We start from the raw sequence: 18955 nt of genomic DNA, 5'->3' as shown, positions 1-18955 counted from the left end.
GAGGGGCAGGGAAGGGAGCACAGCCAGAGGTTGGGTGTATCTCAGAGTATTGGAAAGGCATGCATTTAATTTGTTACTACACAACCAGCCCTACACGAAAAACTACATGAACTTTTCAGGATGGAAGGACACTAGTCAGTAACTTGTATCTACACAAATAAGGAACACCAGTAATTATGATAGATGCAAGTTAAAATACAGAATAAATGTATTTTTTTAAAAAAGTGATTTAACATGCCCAAATCTCTTTAAGAAGATCATTTGGGAAGTAACCATCAGGTCTTCTTCTAATTATACAATTCTAGTTATTTGAGAGACAAAAAACTCAAATGTCTAAGGGAGCCAGGCAAATAATATCAATGAATTAAATGGCCCATGTGGAGACAGAGGACAACAGGGGTACACGCCTTGGTAAAGAGACAGTGACTTCCAGCTGATTGTCAGGGGTGTAGTTAAGAGGGCGTGGGGCAGTCATAAAGTGCTGGTTGCCAGTCTATGCCCCTTACCTATCCCTTCCTTACCCTCCCTTCAAATCCTGTGGGAGAGAGCAGGCAGACATGGTGCATTGTCTCTGGACATTATGTTAATTTGGGTTCCCGCAAAACACACCCCAAGTCAAGGATTCAGTGCTGGGGAGGTACAGGGGACACTAGTGGTGAAATGGAGAAGTACAGCAGGGAAGGAAAGACAGTCAGTCAAGGGTTAAGTCATTACCAAGCAAGTTACCACAGTGTGAATTAAATCTCAATCCTGCTGAGGAAGTCTGGGAGATGGTGGAGGACATGTGCCTCAGAGCTATTCCATCCAAAGGCAAGGCCTGTGGTTTTTATAAACCAACTCCCATCATCCATGTCTGGGCTGTTCCTGGGAGTGTTGATGTTAATTCCCTGGAATTTCCAGCCTGCTTTGAGCTAGAAAAGCAGATAATGGAGGCCAGGGAAAGAGATGCAGGTGGTGGCATTTGGAGGTGGAGCTAGTGAGCACTGACATAGGAAGTCATGGGTGGGGGACCCGCAGTGTCTGCTTCAAGTGCTAACCCTCATCACGCCACCTCCGTCACCACCACGGAGAATTCAGGCTCTGTTGTCAGATACTTTGTTTGTAGGAAAGACAGGAATCTGAAATTTCATAGGAAACCTCCCAATTTTTAAATTGTGGCAATCATAGTTAAAAAAAAAAAAAAAAGACCATAATCACTTGTGTGTGTCCCTTTTCAATAGGTGCACTGGCCTTGATAGGTTTGAATTTCATTCCAGCCCATGAATTTGATAAAAGTTAATCACTCACTGTCTAGTGGCCCCTGAGTATCATCTCTCAAATGCAAGCCCCAAGCCAAGGGCAGATTATGGATGACTTTACTCAACGCTTAATTGCAAGGGTGGGGTGGAGACTGCCCTCTCCCTTACTTCTGATGGTTTTACACAAATTACTTCATGTAATTGTTGCAACCACTCTGTGACATGCTATTTATTTCCCCCATAAAACTCCAAACACCACATTCCCCTTGCTTAAGACAAATTAGTAATTCACTAGATATTATTTCTGCCATGGAAAAATAGTGAATGATTTACTTTCAGTTGATAGCAAATAATTTCCCTTCAGATCTTTGAAGAGGCTAAAAAGAATTTATCCTTTTAAATCTGAACAATTTCACTGTCTTTATTTATTTTATTTTATTTTTTTGAAAATAGAGGCCCGGTGCATGAAATTCATGCACTGGGGGGGGGAAGGGGGTCCCTCAACCTAGCCTGCACCTTCTTCAATCTGGGACCCCTTGAGGAATTGCCCGTTTAGGCCTGATCCTTGTGGGGGCAGGTGGACATCCCTCTCACAATCCAGGACTGCTGGCTCCCAACCGCTCTCTTGCCTGCCTGCTTGATTGCCTCTAACTGCTTCTTTCTGCCAGCCTGATCACCCCCTAACCCAGCCATGGGCAAACTACGGCCCGCAGGCTGGATCCGGCCTGTTTGAAATGAATAAAACTAAAAAAAAAAAAAAAAAAAAAAAGACCGCACCCTTTTATGTAATGATGTTTACTTTGAATTTATATTAGTTCACACAAACACTCCATCCATGCTTTTGTTCCGGCCGTCTGGTCCAGTTTGAGAACCCATTGTGGCCCTCGAGTCAAAAAGTTTGCCCACCCCTGCCTTAACCACTCCCCTGCAAGCCTGATCAATGCCTAACTGCTCCTCTGCCAGCCTAATCGCCCCCAACTGCCCTCCCTTGCTGACCCGGTCACCCCTAACTGCCCTCCCCTGCAAGCCTGGTCCCCCCCACTGCCCTCCCCTTCCAGCCTGGTCACCCCCAACTGCCCTCCCCTGCAGGCTTGGTCACCCCTAACTTCCCTCCTCTGCAGGCCTGGTTGCCCCCTACTGCCCTCCCCTGCTGGCCTGGTTGCCCACTACTGCTTTCCCATGCAAGCCATCTTTGACCACATGGGGGCGGTCATCTTGTGTGTTGGAGTGATGGTCAATTTGCATATTACCTCTTTATTATATAGGATAATTAGAAGGTAGCAAAGAAATGTGCACTCAACCCTCCCTAATGTTAGTATCTTATACAACTACTAGAGGCCCGATGGATGAAATTCATGCAAAAGTAGGCCTTCCTTCCCCCGGCTGCCGGCACTGGATTCCTTCTGGCACCTGGGACCCGGGTTTCCCTTGCAGCCCTGGCTTCATCCGGAAGGTCATCCGGAAGGACATCCAGTCTAATTAGCATAGTATGCTTTTATTATTATAGATAGCTCAATATCAACACCAAGAAATTGATGTTGGTACAGTCCCTAGAGCTTATTCAGATTTCATCAATTATATCTGAACTCATGAGTGTATGTAGTATATATATGTGTTTATATATTCTGTAATTTTATTACATTGTAGCCTTGCATAATCATGACTACAATCAAGTATCCAACTGTACCAAAACCATAAGACTCCCTGGTGCGGCCCCTGTAGAGTCACATACTCCTAATACCTAAACCCTGGCAACTGCTAATTTGATGTACATTTCTATAATTATGTTATTTCATGAAGGTCACATAAATGAAATTATGCAGTGTGTATCCTTTAGATTGGCTTTTTTTCCCACTCAGCATAATTTCCTTGAGGTTCATCAAGTATCCATTTACTCATTCCTTTTTTTTTTTTTTTGCTGAGTGGTATTCTATAGTACAGATATACTACAGTCTGTTTAACCATTCACCCTTTCAAGGACATTTGGGCAGTTTCTTGGTGGGGGTTATTTTGAATAAAAATGCTGTAAACATTTGTGTGCAAGTTTATGTGAAGAAATAAGTTTACATTGCTCTGAAGTGTATGTCACATGACAAGTTCACTGTTAGTTTTGAAAGGTAATGCCAAATGTTTTTGAGAGTGCCTGTACCATTTTACATTCCCACCAGCCATGTATAAGTAAGCGGAGTTGTCACTATTTTTTATTTTAGCCATTTTTATAAATGTGTAGTGGTATCTTCTAGTTTTTTTTTTAAAATATATTTTATTGATTTTTTACAGAGAGGAAGGAAGAGAGATAGAGAGTTAGAAACATCGATGAGAGAGAAACATCGATCAGCTGCCTCCTGCACATCTCCTACTGGGGATGTGACCGCAACCCAGGTACATGCCCTTGACCGGAATCGAACCTGGGACCCTTCAGTCCGCAGGCCGATGCTCTATCCACTGAGCCAAACCGGTTTCGGCGGTATCTTCTAGTTTTAATTTGCATTTCTCTAAGGGTTAATGGCATTGAACATCTCCCAACCCTTACATCTAGGCTTGACTGTGTGACTTACTTTGACTAAAGAGACATTAGCAAACATGATGCAAGTGGAGGGTTCAAACTCGTGTGTGCATTGGGGCCTGCCTGTCTTGCTGCTCTTGGGAACCTTGCCACAGGCAGCACATGAATAGGGCTGGCCTAGTCTACTGGGAGATGAGTGATGCCAAGCCATTACCTCCACTGCCCTGGCTGAATACCAGCCAAGCGCCAAGCAAATGAGTGAAGCTGTCAACTGCAGACTGGTCACAAATAAAAAGTGAGCTCAGCTGATGCCACTTTTGGTGCAGAGATGAGCTGTCCCAGTTGAGGTCAGCTCATACGCTGACTTGGAATTACAGTGGGGCTTTGACTTACTAGTGTCCTGACTAACGAGTTTTTTGAGATACCAGCTGTCTCTTGGCTGATTTTTTGCATTGAGTTGATAGAGTAATTTGAGTTAACGAGCTCCTTAACGAGCTCCTTAAGGAGCTCGATCTCGGAACGAATTAAACTCGTAAGTTAAGGCCCCACTGTATGAGCAAATATATAGTTGTTGTTTTAGGCCACTAACAGTAGAGTAGTTTGTTATGTACCAAAAGCTGACTGCTATATACTCTCTTTAACAAATTTTTTAGTTAAAGCAATGCAAAAGCAGGATTTTAAATTGCCCATTAAACATAATCCAAAGTTTGCAATTATATATACATATATAACGTGTATATATGTATATATGTATATATACAAACATACACACACACACATATATATATATATATTATTACAGCTGTTCATTTGGAAAATAATACAATAATTAATAAGCAATATAAGAATAAACTGTTTCACATACAACTGTAATATATATATATTTTTTATTCATATATATATGAATATTCTGCAATAAAATTGACAATCTTTTTAAAATAAAAGCCAAAGTGCTTGGGCATTTTCTTCTGGCTGCCCTCTGACCATTCATGGGCAAATTCTCATGTGACATGAATGTTTTCCACATGGCTGAGCTTGCTGGGTTGTAACAGACAGGTTATTAAGGGACATTCATCCCAGAACTATTACCTCTGGTGGAAGTTTCAGGGAGGTTAAAAGGACCTAAATAGTGGAAATCTATACTTCGAAACTTCCATTTCAGCCTTCCTTGGAATATCAACTCATTCTTTTCTTGGCTGTGGAATTCTGTGTTCATTTGTACCAAGGTGAGCTGGTGCATTTCACCAGTATCCCTTGAGTAGGTTGCAGTGATGAGAAATGCAGAAATCTGGGGCTGGAGAGATGCTAGTGTGATGAATAATCTTCCACATGTCCTTCTAGATCTATTCTCCTACCTTCTCTGAGTCCTGGGAGGCCAACCTGTGTTGACTGCATGGATGACCTCTGATTTGCTTTTGCCAATAGGTAGCACCAACAGGAGACTGAACATTAGGAACAGAGGGAGGTTGGGGTCCTTGGACCCCAGGTCCCATCCGGCAGGTTCCCTGTGGTCTGCCTTCCACCAAAGATCAGACTCCTGCCATGCATCCCTCTTCACACAACAACCTCTATTTCCAGGTTCTAGTAACCAGTTCCCACCTCACCCCTTCCGATAAGAGTGGCGCTCCATTCTTGAGCACCACACTAATCCTCATGCGCTTTTCTCATCCCTCACTTTTCTGCATCTGCCCACACCTTATCAAATGCTCCACTCAAATTGTCCACTGCAGTTTGACATCTGTTTCTTGCAGGAATTCTGATGGATACTGCACACATGCATAGTCATGAAATAGGGTGGACAAAGCCCTAGAAAAGTCTCCGCCAACAAAAACAGGAGCATGGAAAAAAAATTCTATAGTTTCTATTACTTCCTACACTCATTGTTAAGGTGAAAAATTATCCATCAAATTCAAGTCACAGGTAATTCTGACTAACAGGATGACACAGAGGATGGTAATTTCCTTTTTGTAAGCCTTCTGGGAAGGGCAGTGGGCGACTTGTGACTAAAAAATTAGTGTTATAAGAAGTCTTCATAGGAGAACAATACCTAAGACAGGCAAAGTGACAAGGCAAAGCATGGAGGGGCCAAACAGGAAGATCTTACCCGCCCATCGCTTGTCAGGAGGATGGAGTCACTCTTTATGTCCCTGTGAATGACTCCTTGGTTGTGAAGGTAGGAGAGAGCTCTCAGAACCGACAGACACACAGTAGCGATCTGTTCTTCATTCATTCTAGAAAGGAAACAACATTTAAGGAACAAGGACAGATTTAAGAACATCCTTGACATGATCAAAAGAGGCAGCTCTCTTGAGTTCTAGTGAACCAGCCCATGCCTGAAAAACCTACAGGCAAAGAAAATGAAGTTGTTGGCATCTGATTTGCAGAGCCTAAGGCTGGGTACCAGGATGCCAGGGGCCAAATATAAGCCAAGGGCAAGAGACCCCCATTTGCTGGTTTCTGGGTCATTACTGCAAATACACTACCATGGGCACCTCTAGGTAATTCCTTAGGTATTCCCTCCTGGGTCCTGCAGAGGGAGTGCACTGAATAGCACCAAGGTTCCAGGTGTATCTGCTAGGTGACCTTGAGCAAGTACTTTAATATCCTCGGGTCTATTTTTACTTACCTTGGAAATAGGAACAACCATGGTTCTCACCAAGGCTGGACTCAGGCAAAGTGGCCTTTGGATCTATGAGACTCGCCCTGCCTCTCACTAGCCCTCCCTCATCTTCCTCCGGGAACTGGAGCTTTTTTATGCTCCAGGTCCTTCTGTCAAGGACATTGGACCTGCAAATTTAGTTACTAATAACTGAGTGTGAATGAATGATCCTGTAATAGATGGGCCATGGGAATGAGAAAGGCAAGCACAGCACCAGACCTGTGCTCCCACATATCATGGCTGACCCCCTCTGAGGTAGTTATTTCTAACCTGGGACTTCCTTGACAGAATGTATCTGAGCTTTTTCATTTGATACAAAATAGGGATTGAAAAGAACCTTAACCAAGGGAGAACTCTAGAGACATGGATCGCCATCGGAAGATCCCTAGGGCAAGAAAGAAAGCCTCTCTTTTAGATATATTTTTTTATTAATACTATTTAATAAAAGCCCAATATGCTAAGTGTCCAGTTGTCTGGTCAGCTATTCAACCAATCAAAACATAATATGCTAATGAAATGCTAAGGCCGCTCAACTGCTTGCTATGACCTGCACTAACCACCAGGGGCAGACAGTCAACCAGTTGATCAGTCGCTATGATGTGCACTGACCATCAGGGGGCAGACGCTCTGACCAGTAGGTTAGCTTGCTGCTGGGGTCCGGCCATTGGGACTGAGCAAGATGGACCAGACACACCCTGGAGCTCTCCCACGGTCCCTCCCTGGCTGGCCAACCTCCCATGTCCCTCCCCGGCCCCGATTGTGCACTGGTGCACTGGTGGGGTCCCTTTGCCTGGCATGTGCCCTCTCGCAATCTGGGCTGATGAGCCCCTTCCCTCTCCCCACCTCCCACCCACCCCCGCCCCCGTACACTAATTTTGTGCACTGGGTCTCTTGTTTATTTTGTCTTGTTCTTAAGTCTCTTCAGTATATTTGTTTCTGCAAATTAAGATGATCTTATGTATTTTGCGGATGGGCATGTCAATGGCTATACTGCAGAGTCCGCCCACTGAAATGTTGGTGGAAAAGCTTCAGTGTCCTTTGGTTTTGAGATGGTCTACTGCAGCCAGAGAACTGCAGACATCATGATCAAAATTTTACCTCATTTTAATGGAGAAACAGTAGCATATATTTTCTTCATAGGGTTTCCCAATGCTTGTTTGCATTCCCGCTATTGTTTTCATCTGGATTCACTAATGATTTGGGCGCCATTTCAGTGAAATTAGCTTATATCCAATGCCTCTCCTTCATGACTCTCCTCTTAACTCTTTGGCACTTTAGTTACCAGCAAGGCTAAACTTAAAGTTTCCCAAGTGTAACATTTTTTATCTGTTCCTTAGAACATTGCTTCTCCAAATGCGGTACATGAATGAACAGCTTGGGCATCGCCTGGGAGCTTTATAGAATGCAGAGCATTACTTCTCTCCACACTGAACCAGGGTCTGTCTTTTAATAAGATACACAGGTGATTTGCATATTAAAATTTGAGAAGCACTGCCTTAGCATATACTCTTTCCTCTGACTTCAATGTCCTTTTTCTCCCACTTTCTGTCTTAGTGAACTATTTATCTCTCAAAACTCATCTCAGATATCCCCCCCCTTTTTTTGTTTTGTTTTGTTTTTTTCAGAAATCTTTATTCATACTCCCTGATAGAGACATTCAGGAATTCTTCTATGCTGTCTACATACATTTTTCTAATTCTGCACAGGTAGTAAAGTATTTGTTTCTAATCTGTGACTTCCTTGAGGGAATGGTTCTCAGCCTTATTCTTTGTGTCTTTTGTATACCAGCATATTGGAAACAGCCCGATACATTAAAATGATGGATAAACACTTGATGAAATGACCACAACTGTCATATCAGGGAAGTACATAGCAGGTAATTACAATGGTAATTAACTACTTGCAAGACTCTTTAAAAACAGAATTGAAGAAATTTTCTGTGTTATATAGGTTTGCTATTATGACATAAAACTTTGATCTCCCACCTCCCCTTCCTTCTCCAGGTACGCTTGGTGTATCAACACCTAGCAATGGCATGGCAACTCAGGAGAATGGAGCTTAGTTTTAGATATCTATGTAGAAATGGAAAATTCTACTATTAGTCACCAAAACTTCATTCTCGGCAGCTTGGTGATTTTTAAAATCAATGGGTATTAATGAACTTCTGGAGGAAAAGGAGAGTATTAATAGAATGAATGAACTATATATACAGGATATTATAATAGGCACCTGGGGAATATACAGGAAGAGGGTAGTCATGATCTTGATTTCAAAGTGCTTAAAATTTATGAAGAGTTCATAGGATAGTCATTGTGGCTTCACCCTGGAGGAGAATAACAAATATCTTGCATTGCTTGCCTGGATAATAATAATAATAATAATAATAATAATAATAATAATAAAACTTACCTGGTATGAGTGACGATGTCTGTCAAGGCACCACCTTCTAGAAATTCCATGACCACCCAGAGCTCGTCACTGACAAGATAGCTGTTGTACATGTCAACCACATTGTCATGGTGGTAATCCCGCATTATCACAACCTGGGCAAATGGAAAGAGACTTTTTGACTTGTGACAGTAAAATGTGGCTTCCAGTTCGCTTAGGGTGACATTTGTGCTGTGAGTACAATAGATTGAGAGTTGCTATTAGAAATAAAGGCAATCAAGTCAGCAAATTTAGAGAAAATGGAAAGTCAACCAGGCATTGGTGGGGGGTTAGGGAGAATAAGGAGTGAGAATAGGCAGAACCAGGACAAAGGTTGCATCCACAGAGGGGGCTGAGCTGCCTGTTCTGGGGGGATGTGGTAAGATATCCCTAAGGATCTCCTTTGGAAGGAACCATCCATATCCTATGGTTGGTTAACCTGGTAAAGTATCACTAACTCATGGCTAAGTGAGTAAATGGTGCGTCTCACAAGTGAATGAAGTAAACAGTTACTAGGGGTGGGGCCACGTGATAACAACTTAAAAAATTTTTTTTAAATATATTTTTATTGATTTCAGAGAGGAAGGGAGAGAGAGGAATATCAATGATGAGAATCATTGATCGGCTGCCTCTTGCATGTTCCCTACTGGGGATTGAGCCCACAACCTCGGCTTGTGCCCTGACCGGGAACCATGACCTCTTGGTTCATAAGTCCACACTCAACCACTGAGCCACACCGGCTGGGCCAAACTTCACTTCTTGGGAGAAGGTCTGGGTTGAATGTGAGAGAGGTTTGGGCTGAATATAGAGGATGGATCTTGAAGGTAAAAACAAATATGGCCCAGGCATCAAAAGGCTAACTAGAGTTTGTTTGCTGGAGAAAGCTTCCAGGAATTGCTGCCCTGTGGCTGCTTCTGGTGACATTTTTGGAATTAGCATTGAATAATAAATTATAGAGTTGTTTATATGAAATCATATTTGCCCTGTCTGTTCCAGCATTGCAAGAAATACATTGCGGAAATCATGAATTGTGGACTGGGAAGAAGGTGAAGCCGACTCACCTGGTGCTGTCTGCGAGGCTCAGAGCATGGGAAGGAAATGAACACCTTGGGAGCTGGAGGTCTGTGGGGCACTGGTGGCTTCACATGAGCCACCACTGAAGACTCCAAAGTCGCAGCTGATTGTATGTTTACAGTGTCTGTTTATTGTTCTGAGAGCTATATGTAGGTGGTACATTCTTTGCTAAAGACTGACATGTTATCTAACATTGGAATCCTGACTTGATATTTTTAAGACTTAGATTTCTCATCTACAAAAGTTCATCTCTCTCTTCAAGACACCCTATAAAATCGTTAAACGCTCCAAAATATTTTGTCCCTGGACACAAGTGCTCATTTTTCCTACCTATGTACATTTGGGAGCTCTCAAGTGATAAGCAAGTTTAAAAGATAAAATAAGAAAGTGAAAAAATAGGTGCAACAAATAGATAGAAAGGGTTAATTTCTTAATGTATCAAGATTTCTTACAAATCAGTAGGACAAGCGCTACCACTCTAATTGAAAATGGTGCAAAGGCCATCAAGTCAATATAAAAATATAAATATGGACTGTAAACATTTAAAAATAGATTCAGCTTCACTAGTAATAACATGTTAAAGCAGTAAGATTTATTCATGTCTATCAGATTAACATAGATAACAAAATAGCATCCAATGCTAGTGAGGGTAAAACAGGATTATTGGTGAAGTCCAAATTGGTTCAAATGCTCTGGAAATGATATACCATTTCTCTAAGTAGAAAAAAATATAGAAAGAAAATACTGAAATATTAGCATGGAATATTTATTGGCTGTAGAATTATGAGGCTTTTAAAAATATATTTTCTGTATATTCTATAGGAAAAAATCATTATCCCTACAGTTAGGAAAAAACGTTTTAAAGTTCCTAAGGAATGATAGTTAGTCCATTGTTAAACTCACCTTTGTTTATTGTGATGTAAAAAAAAATTGGCTCCAAAGGACATGGAATGTAAAATATACACTGAGTGGCCAAATTATTATGACCACCCCATCAGTACTTCATTGACACTTCCAAAATTACTGAATATTGAAAACTTCCTAAGCAAATATTCTCAAGGTATTATTATTATTATTATTATTTGCATAACTAATTCACTTCATTGTACTGATGGGTGGTCATAATAATCTGGCCACTCAGTGTATATCTACCTACATAGAGTAGCATGAGGCTTTAGAATCTGACATCAACCTGCTGTATGACTGTGGGCTAGCCATTTAACTAATGCGAGTCCAGATTTCCTTGTTGCTATGGTGATGACATCTTTCTGTTTCACAGAGTTGAGAGAATCACACCAGATCAATGCGTGGCACAGTGGCTTATACACATGAAGTACCTCCTAAAGGTAGCAGCCATACGTGCATAGAAAGAGACCAGAGGGAAGGATTATGGGGGACGTTATTATTTTACTTTATATTTTCACTGTTTTCTAATGTCCTAACATGTACATGTACTATTTTTGAAATGGTAAATAAGTGTTATGTAAGTGAGAAAGGGTGATCTGGACATGCCATCTACCTCATTAAAAAGCAGCTCTCGCCTCTGCTGCTTTCGAAGGTCCATTTTCTTCACTGCAACTTGTTTCCCTGTGTGTTTCTCGGTGGCGATGCACACGATGCCGGTCGACCCTTCCCCGATTTTGATAAAGTTGTCCAAGTACTCCCTGGGGTCTCCTGGGCTGACCACCAGTTGCAGGGCAGCCCGAAACTGTTCGTGGGACACCCTAGAGGGCTGCTGGTCTGAGGAGGAGCCCCAGCTGGGTGGGGGGTAGGTGCTGGATGAGATGCTGAGAGAGCTCAGGTAAGAAGCGGTGGAGATGTACTGTGAGCTGGTCTGTAGGGAGGGGTGGTGGTACAGGGTGGCTTTGTGGTACCCAGATGGGTACTGGTGGCTGCTTGAGGAATAGCCCGCTTTGCTTTGACTTTGAGGTAGTTTGGCGGGGCCCCTTGGGTAGGTGTCGGACCCTGACAGTGGAGGGCTGAGAACCATCTGTGCTCGATCGTAATCCACCTGGGGAGACAGACAGGGATGGAGAATATCCGCCTGTTACATCTGAGTGCCACAACCAGTGGTTAGGGAGCTAACACACAGCTGGTCTGAATGAAGAGCGCCACTGCACACCTGGTCATGGGTGAGGCTTACCTCTCAAGGCCCCGGTCATCCCTGCTCCCACCTTTTATCTGACTTCCAATCCCCCCATCGAGCCTCTTTCTCTCCCTTTCCCTATCAAATTCCCCAGAAGCAGACTCTGAGGACAGGATTGGAATGCAAGTAGCGAGTGGGACATGATCTCTGGAGTTATGAAGTGAGACAGGAGAGAGGAAAATACCAATAAAAGATGAATTTTTATAACCAAGTTTTATAAAAAGTATGATGGTTAATTTTATGTTTGAGCTTGACTAGGCTATAGTACCCAGCTGCTTGGTCAAACACCAGCCTCAATGTTACAGTAAAGGTAATCTAAGATGTGATTAACATTTAAATCAGTAGACTGAGTAAAACAGATTACTCTCCTTAAGTGGAATGGGCTGCATCTGATCAACTGAAGGCTTTAAGAGAAAAGTTTGAGGTCACCCAAAGAGGAGGGATTTGTTTTATCTAGATGGCCCTTGGACCCAAAACTACATCAATTCCCACCAGAATTTCTAGCCTGCCAACCAGTCAACAAGATAGACTTTCCAGCCGTCACAATAACATAAACCAATCCCTTAAAATATCTCTCTCTGTACACACACACACACACACACACACACACACACACACACCCCTTCCTGAATTCCCATACTAAAGGGTACTATATACTATTCACATACATAACCTAGCATGTATATAAAAGGGAAAACATGGCTCCTTATTGATAGCTTTTATATTGTAGTCTCCCCTCACATTCCAAGGATACATGCCTAAAGCCCTGGATAGTACAGACCACAACATTTACTGTTTTCTCCTATACATACATACATACATACATACCATTTTACTTAAAAAAACATTTTACAGCTTCTCTTTGGTATATTCAAACTGCAGCATCACTACTCTTGCACTTTGGGTCCTTATTAAGTAAAGTAAAGGTTACTTGAACATAAGCGCTGTGATATTGAGACAGTTGATCTGATAACCAGGACAGCTACTATAAGTGACTAATGGGAGTGGTGGAATATTCAGCCTGGAGACACTGGACAGAGAGATGATTCATGTCCCTGGTGGGACAGAGTGGGATGGCATGAGATTTCATCATACTTCTCAGAATAGTGTTCAATTTAAAACTTATAAGTTGTTTACCTCTGGAATTTTCCATTAAATATTTTCAGGCAGTGGTTGACAACTGAAACCACAGAAAGTAAACCATGGATAAGGGAGGCTAGTGTATAGCATTAAGCTAAACATATGCAATGTTCTCACTAAATAAGTACAATAGAGTTGAGAATAACCAAAGTTTGCAGGGAGTTGTGCGTGAAAGAGAAATTTGGTCAGCCCTCAAAGAGACACCAACAAAGAACATTCCAGTATGATTTGAAGAGTGGATTAAGGGAATTTGCAGGAGAATGGGGAGGACAGACACAGCAGGGGTAGGGAAAGCCAGAGAGAGGCTTGTATGACACTAAGTATAGGTTCCAGCAATCACCCTGTTTCGGGGATCAGAAGGAGCTCTAGTCACCCCTGGAGTGATTGAGATGAGGGGATGGGAAATATACCACATCATACTGCGATAACCTCATGACTCAGGGCAGAAAGTGCTATTGATCAATGAACTCTTTCTGTAAGATCCTGGTGACAACACAGTGCCAGATACATAGAAGATGCTCAAAGGTTTGTTTATGGGACCTCAAGCTCCTTCTTAACACAGTGCCTCAGAAAGTCTTCACCACTCTACTGGGATGTACATGGAATAACATTTACATACCTCCTCACCGCATCCACCCCAAAGATCTAGGTCTACTTTAATATGGTGGCTACTGACCACATGTGGCTATTTAATTAAAATCAGTATAAATGAAATGAAGATAAAAATTCAATTTCCTAGTCATATTAGCTACATTTTAAGCATTTTTTAACAGTCACTGCATCAGCAGCACAGATAGATTTCCATCACTGCAGGAAGTTCTATTGGGTGGTACTCTTCTAGATGGATTAATTGCTCCCAGTCAGTACATTCATTGATTCATTTATTCCAGCAACTATGATGTGCTAGGCATTATTGCAGGTACATTGAGAAGGTCCAGTTATAATAAAAATGCATGGTATTTCTGCTCTCCTGGAGCTTATATTCTAGAGAAGGAGACAATTAATAAGTAAACCAATACATAAACAGTATGTGGTCCAGTCGTGATAAGTGATATGAAGAAAAATAAAGCAGAGTGAGAAGGTTGAGAGGAATGAGGTGCCATATTGGACAGGAAAGTGCTTTCTGCCATGAGGGGTGCCATTCAAGCAGAAACTGGTTGAAGTGAAGGAACAAGCCCCATGAATGTGTGGGGAGGGCGCGATCCAGCCAGAATGAGGAGCATAAGTAGGATTTCTGAGGCACATGTAGTCTTGAGGAACAACATGGAGGCTCTCCTGAAGTGGAGAGGGAGACAGTTTGGAAGAATAACAGAGAAGTAGCCAAGAGCCAGAAGACCATGGAAAGGATGCTGGCCAATTTTCTGAGCTAGGTGGGAGCCACTGGAGGTTGCAGAGCAGAGAGGAGCAACATGATCTTGACTCTGGATGCTGGAGAAGAGACTTTGGTGGTAGGAGTGGAAACAGAGAGCAATTGACTGCAGTAAGCTAGTCAATGTGGGCTGAGATTAGGGTGGGTCCTATAGAAGGGGTGAAGAGAGGTGGGATCCAGCGTAAGTCTGAAGAAAGAGCTGACAGGAGTTGCTATGGATTGAATTAGAATCTGAAAGAAAAGAATCAGGGATGACTCCCAGGACTTTGGCCTGAAAAACAGGCCATTTATTGATTTGAGAAGCACAGGGACAGGAATAGGTTTGGGGGTGTGGTAATCAGTCTCCATGATGGCTCCCAATGATCCCTGTCTCCTGACATTTATATCCTGGTGTCATCCCAGAATATGATGGGAATGATAGTAAGTGCCTTCTGAGGCCAAAAAAGTCACATGGTTTCTTGACCTTTTCTCCTGGGTCACTTGCTTTGGCTTTTTCTAGCTGGCATGTCATGAGAACACTCAAGAATCCTATTGAGAGGTCTAAGTGGCAAAGTCTCCTGCCAAGAACCAGGTAGACTGAGGCCTCCTGCCAGCAGCCATGTGAGTCATCTTGGAAGTGATCCTCCAGCTCCAGTCTAGCCTCAGGTGACTGCAGCCCTGGATGACATCTTGATTCCAACCTCAGGACAAAAATCACCCAGCTAACCTAGCCATGGAGACCTGGTGCACAAAGAGTATGGGAAATAAGAAGAGCTTATTGTTGCTTTAAGCCATTACATTTGGGGATAGTTTGTTACACAGCAATAGATACCTAATACATGGAGGGAAACAGAGTTCTGTAAGGATCATGTTAAGTTTGAGAGAGTTATTAAGTAAGCATCCATGTGGAGATGTCACTTAGGTGACTTAGACATGCCTGAGTTCAGAAAAGTGTTGCCACTAAAGACATGAATCTGATCAGTATTTAGTTGGCATTATAAACCATGATGTTGAATGTGTAAGAGAAGGTCCAAGGACTCCAACGTTTAGAGATTAGAAAGATCAGGAGAAGGAGTGGCCAGTGACATAGGAAAGAAAGTAAGGGACTAGGGTGCCCTGGAGCCAAAGGAGGGAAGTATTTTGAGAAGAAAAGAGTAATGAAGCATGTTGACTGCTACTGAGAAGTCAAGTAGACTGGGGCATGTTGCTCACTGGAGCTGGTAGCATGGTGGTCATCTGGAGAAAGGCTGATGTCCCAAGCTCCTGTGCCATCACACAGCATGACTAGAAGCCTATTCCACAAATCAGGGAGCAAGATCTGCACACAGTGGGCTCCTTAAAATTGCTACCATGGCCGGGCTGGCATGGCTCAGGGTTTGAGCGTCAACCTATGAACCAGGAAGTCATGGCTCAATTCCTGGTCAGGGCACATGCCCAGGTTGCAGGCTCGATCCCCAGTCTGGGGTGTGTAGGAGGCAGGCAATCAATGATTCTCTTTCATCATTGATGTTTCTATCTCTCTCTCCCTCTTTTTTCTTCTCTGAAACCAATAAAAATATTTTTTAAAAAATTGCTACCATAGCACCATTCTCAGTTCTTCTGTTCATGACCCCAAATGACAGTACCACCCTGATGCACAGCTGGTAATGCAGCCTTCCCTGCCTGGAGAACACCCTCGCAGGTGAGTCCTGCTCTCAGACAGCCTCCCACCCAGCAGCAGAGTCCAGGGAGCTGCTAAGCCATGTCCTGTCCTGACTGCAGAGCAGAGAGAACACATGCTTTTAAGGGACATACATGTTAGGGCTGAATTCTGACTCTGACGGCTTTAGTCAAATCACTTAGTCTCTCTGAGCTTCAGTTTCCTCATTTGTAAAATGGATTTCATAATATCTCCCTCACAGGGCTTTTATGAAGCTTAACTGGGGCAACCTAGAGCATCCGAGTGTTTAAGAAAACACACCCTGGGCTCAAAATCTTTTATCTGCCATTTAGAAGTTGTGTGACATTATGCAAGTTATTTAAATTCCCTGTATTTCAGTTTTCTCATCTGTAAGATAGCAGTAATAAGAATAATTCCTACTTCCGTAGGTGAACTCTGAAGTATTGAATACACATCAATATATTCTAGGTGGTGGTATTATATAAAGTGCTCAGCACAGCAATGGGAATGAAAGAAAAAGTAAATAGTAATTACAATATTAATAAAATAGCTAGCACTTATTGAAGATGTACAAGGTACTAGTGATATATATTCTTATACATTAACCCTCAAAACAATCACAGAGGTTCCTTTAATTACAATATATGAAATGTTGTATTATAATTAAAATGCTATATTCAAAAGCAAGCTGATTTTTTTCTAAGTCCCTGGATTTTGGCCATACACAAGGAAAACTGGTGCATATATGTGATGACTGTAGGGGAAATAAAATTTTAGTATAAAATAAATAATTGGGTTCTTTCTACAAACTAAGCTTGAGATTAGCCAAGCCTAGGCTAGTCACAGGCAAGTGTGTGAACGGAAGAGGGGTGTATTACTTTTATTTTGAAAAGTTGTCCTGGGAACCATCAAATGCCATCATCTTCTAGTGTCTCCTTGGGAGATTTCTTCCTCTACTTTAAGCAAAAGTGAATTCATTCCCCACAAGTCTGGATTACTTATAATACATATATATATATATATATATATATATATATATATATATATGTTTTTAAAGCCTCACTTGAGGACATATTTATTGATATTTAGAAGAAGAAGAAGAAGAAGAAGAAGAAGAAGAAGAAGAAGAAGAAGAAGAAGAAGAAGAAGAGAGAAACATCAATCAGTTTCCTCCCACACATGCCCCAACCAGGGCTGAGGATTGAACCTGCAACCTAGGCATGTGCCCTGACTGGGAACCTAACCGGCAACTTTTCTGTGTATAGAACAATACTCCAATCAACTGACCCACCTGGCCAGGGCAAGATATATTAAAATTAAAGAAATTGGCCTGGCCGGTGTTGCTCAGTGGTTGAACATCAGCCAGTATACCACTAGGCTGCTGGTTAGATTCCTGATTAGGGGCACATGCCGAAGTTGCAGGCTTAATCCCCAGTAGGGAGTGCGTGGGAGACAGCTGGTCAATGTTTCTCTCACATCAATGTTTCTAGCTGTCTCACTTCTCCCTTCCTCTCTCTAAATGTGTGTGTGTGTGTATATATATAGATATAGATATACAAAATATATATATATTGATATATGTATCAATAAAAATATTTTTTTAAAAAAATAAAGAAATTGCATCCTTTAGGAATCACAAACACTACTCCACACTGCACTGGGCCGCCTTTCTTCTTTACTGAGCATCAGCAGCATTGTCAGGATCTAGGTTAACAGCAGGCATGTGGCAAAAAGTAGAGACTCCTATCTGCGTGAATGGGACACTTTTTAGTCAGACAGAATGCAGAGTCCTTCGCTGGGAGCTAAATGTCTTTGAAATTAGGTCTGTGAGACAAAGCAGTGCTATTGTGTTTCATGCCTGCTGCAGAGTCTTGAAAAGCGATGGATGAGAAGCAACCACTATCACAAGAGACAATTTTTTGAACCAAACTTGAGGTGTGCTCATCAAAGGACAATAGACTGCTTGTCTAGACTGCAGGAACATGTGATCTTCCCTGCTGGCTTTCATCCATTCAAGGAGATGGTGGGTAAACAGCTGACTTTGTGAAGGAGAAATGCATGAGTGACCCTTTTCGCGGCCACCATGTCACTGACCCATGTCCTCAGTTGGGTCTTGATGACCCAAATGTGGGATTCATGATGGCGAGTATTGCTGGCTAGCACATTTGTGGCAGAACTCATTCCTTTTTACTCTGACCATCAAGCAGGAGCAATTTATTCCATGTTATTGTTGACAAAACTGAGGCTCAGGGAGGGGAAACTGCTCCCAAGTAATACAAGGCCCATGGCCCTATAGCCCTAAGATTACATACACCACCCCGTTCTTTTGCTCAGGTCAGTCCTTTCCTCCCAGTGGGAGGGTATCTAGATGTCCCACGTGCTTGGAATACTGACCTGCTTTCTTCCCTGCCTTGGCACTTCTACCATTAGCTGTCACCTCCCCGATGTGTATATTCACGGCTGGACACTCCCTCTTTAGTAAGATGCAGGGGTCTTTTATTGGGCCCCTTCCATAAACCAAATTCTCTATTAGAAGTCTATTCTTGCAGGATAAATAGAATTCCATCGATGATAATGATACTTGACATTTGCTGAGTGCTTTCCATGTGCCAGGGGTTGTTCTAAGCACTTTATGGACATGGTTGCATTTAAACCTCAAGTTACACAATGAGATGGACCCCATAATTGTTCCGTTTCACAGATGAGAAAACTGAGGCACGATGGGTTTAAGTAGGCCCTGCAAAGTTCTCAAAGCTA

General features: G+C 42.4%; 1 protein-coding gene across 3 annotated transcripts in view; it reads right to left on the bottom strand.

Moving 5' to 3' along the window:
- PAK5 (p21 (RAC1) activated kinase 5) overlaps positions 1-18955 on the bottom strand; it is a 287427-nt gene that overhangs the window by 10890 nt on the left and 257582 nt on the right. For all 3 annotated transcript variants that reach the window (XM_081097391.1, XM_081097390.1, XM_081097389.1), the window contains exons 5-7: positions 11424-11915; positions 8813-8946; positions 5849-5975 (exon numbers count right to left, since the gene is read on the bottom strand). In XM_081097391.1, coding sequence (XP_080953517.1) covers positions 5849-5975; positions 8813-8946; positions 11424-11915 — 753 coding nt within the window. The remainder of the gene's footprint in view (positions 1-5848; positions 5976-8812; positions 8947-11423; positions 11916-18955) is intronic.

Source organism: Myotis nattereri (genome assembly GCF_964212035.1).
Source record: "Myotis nattereri genome assembly, chromosome: 8".
Taxonomy (NCBI): Eukaryota; Metazoa; Chordata; class Mammalia; order Chiroptera; family Vespertilionidae; genus Myotis; species Myotis nattereri.
This window is presented reverse-complemented; position numbering and strand designations above follow the sequence as displayed.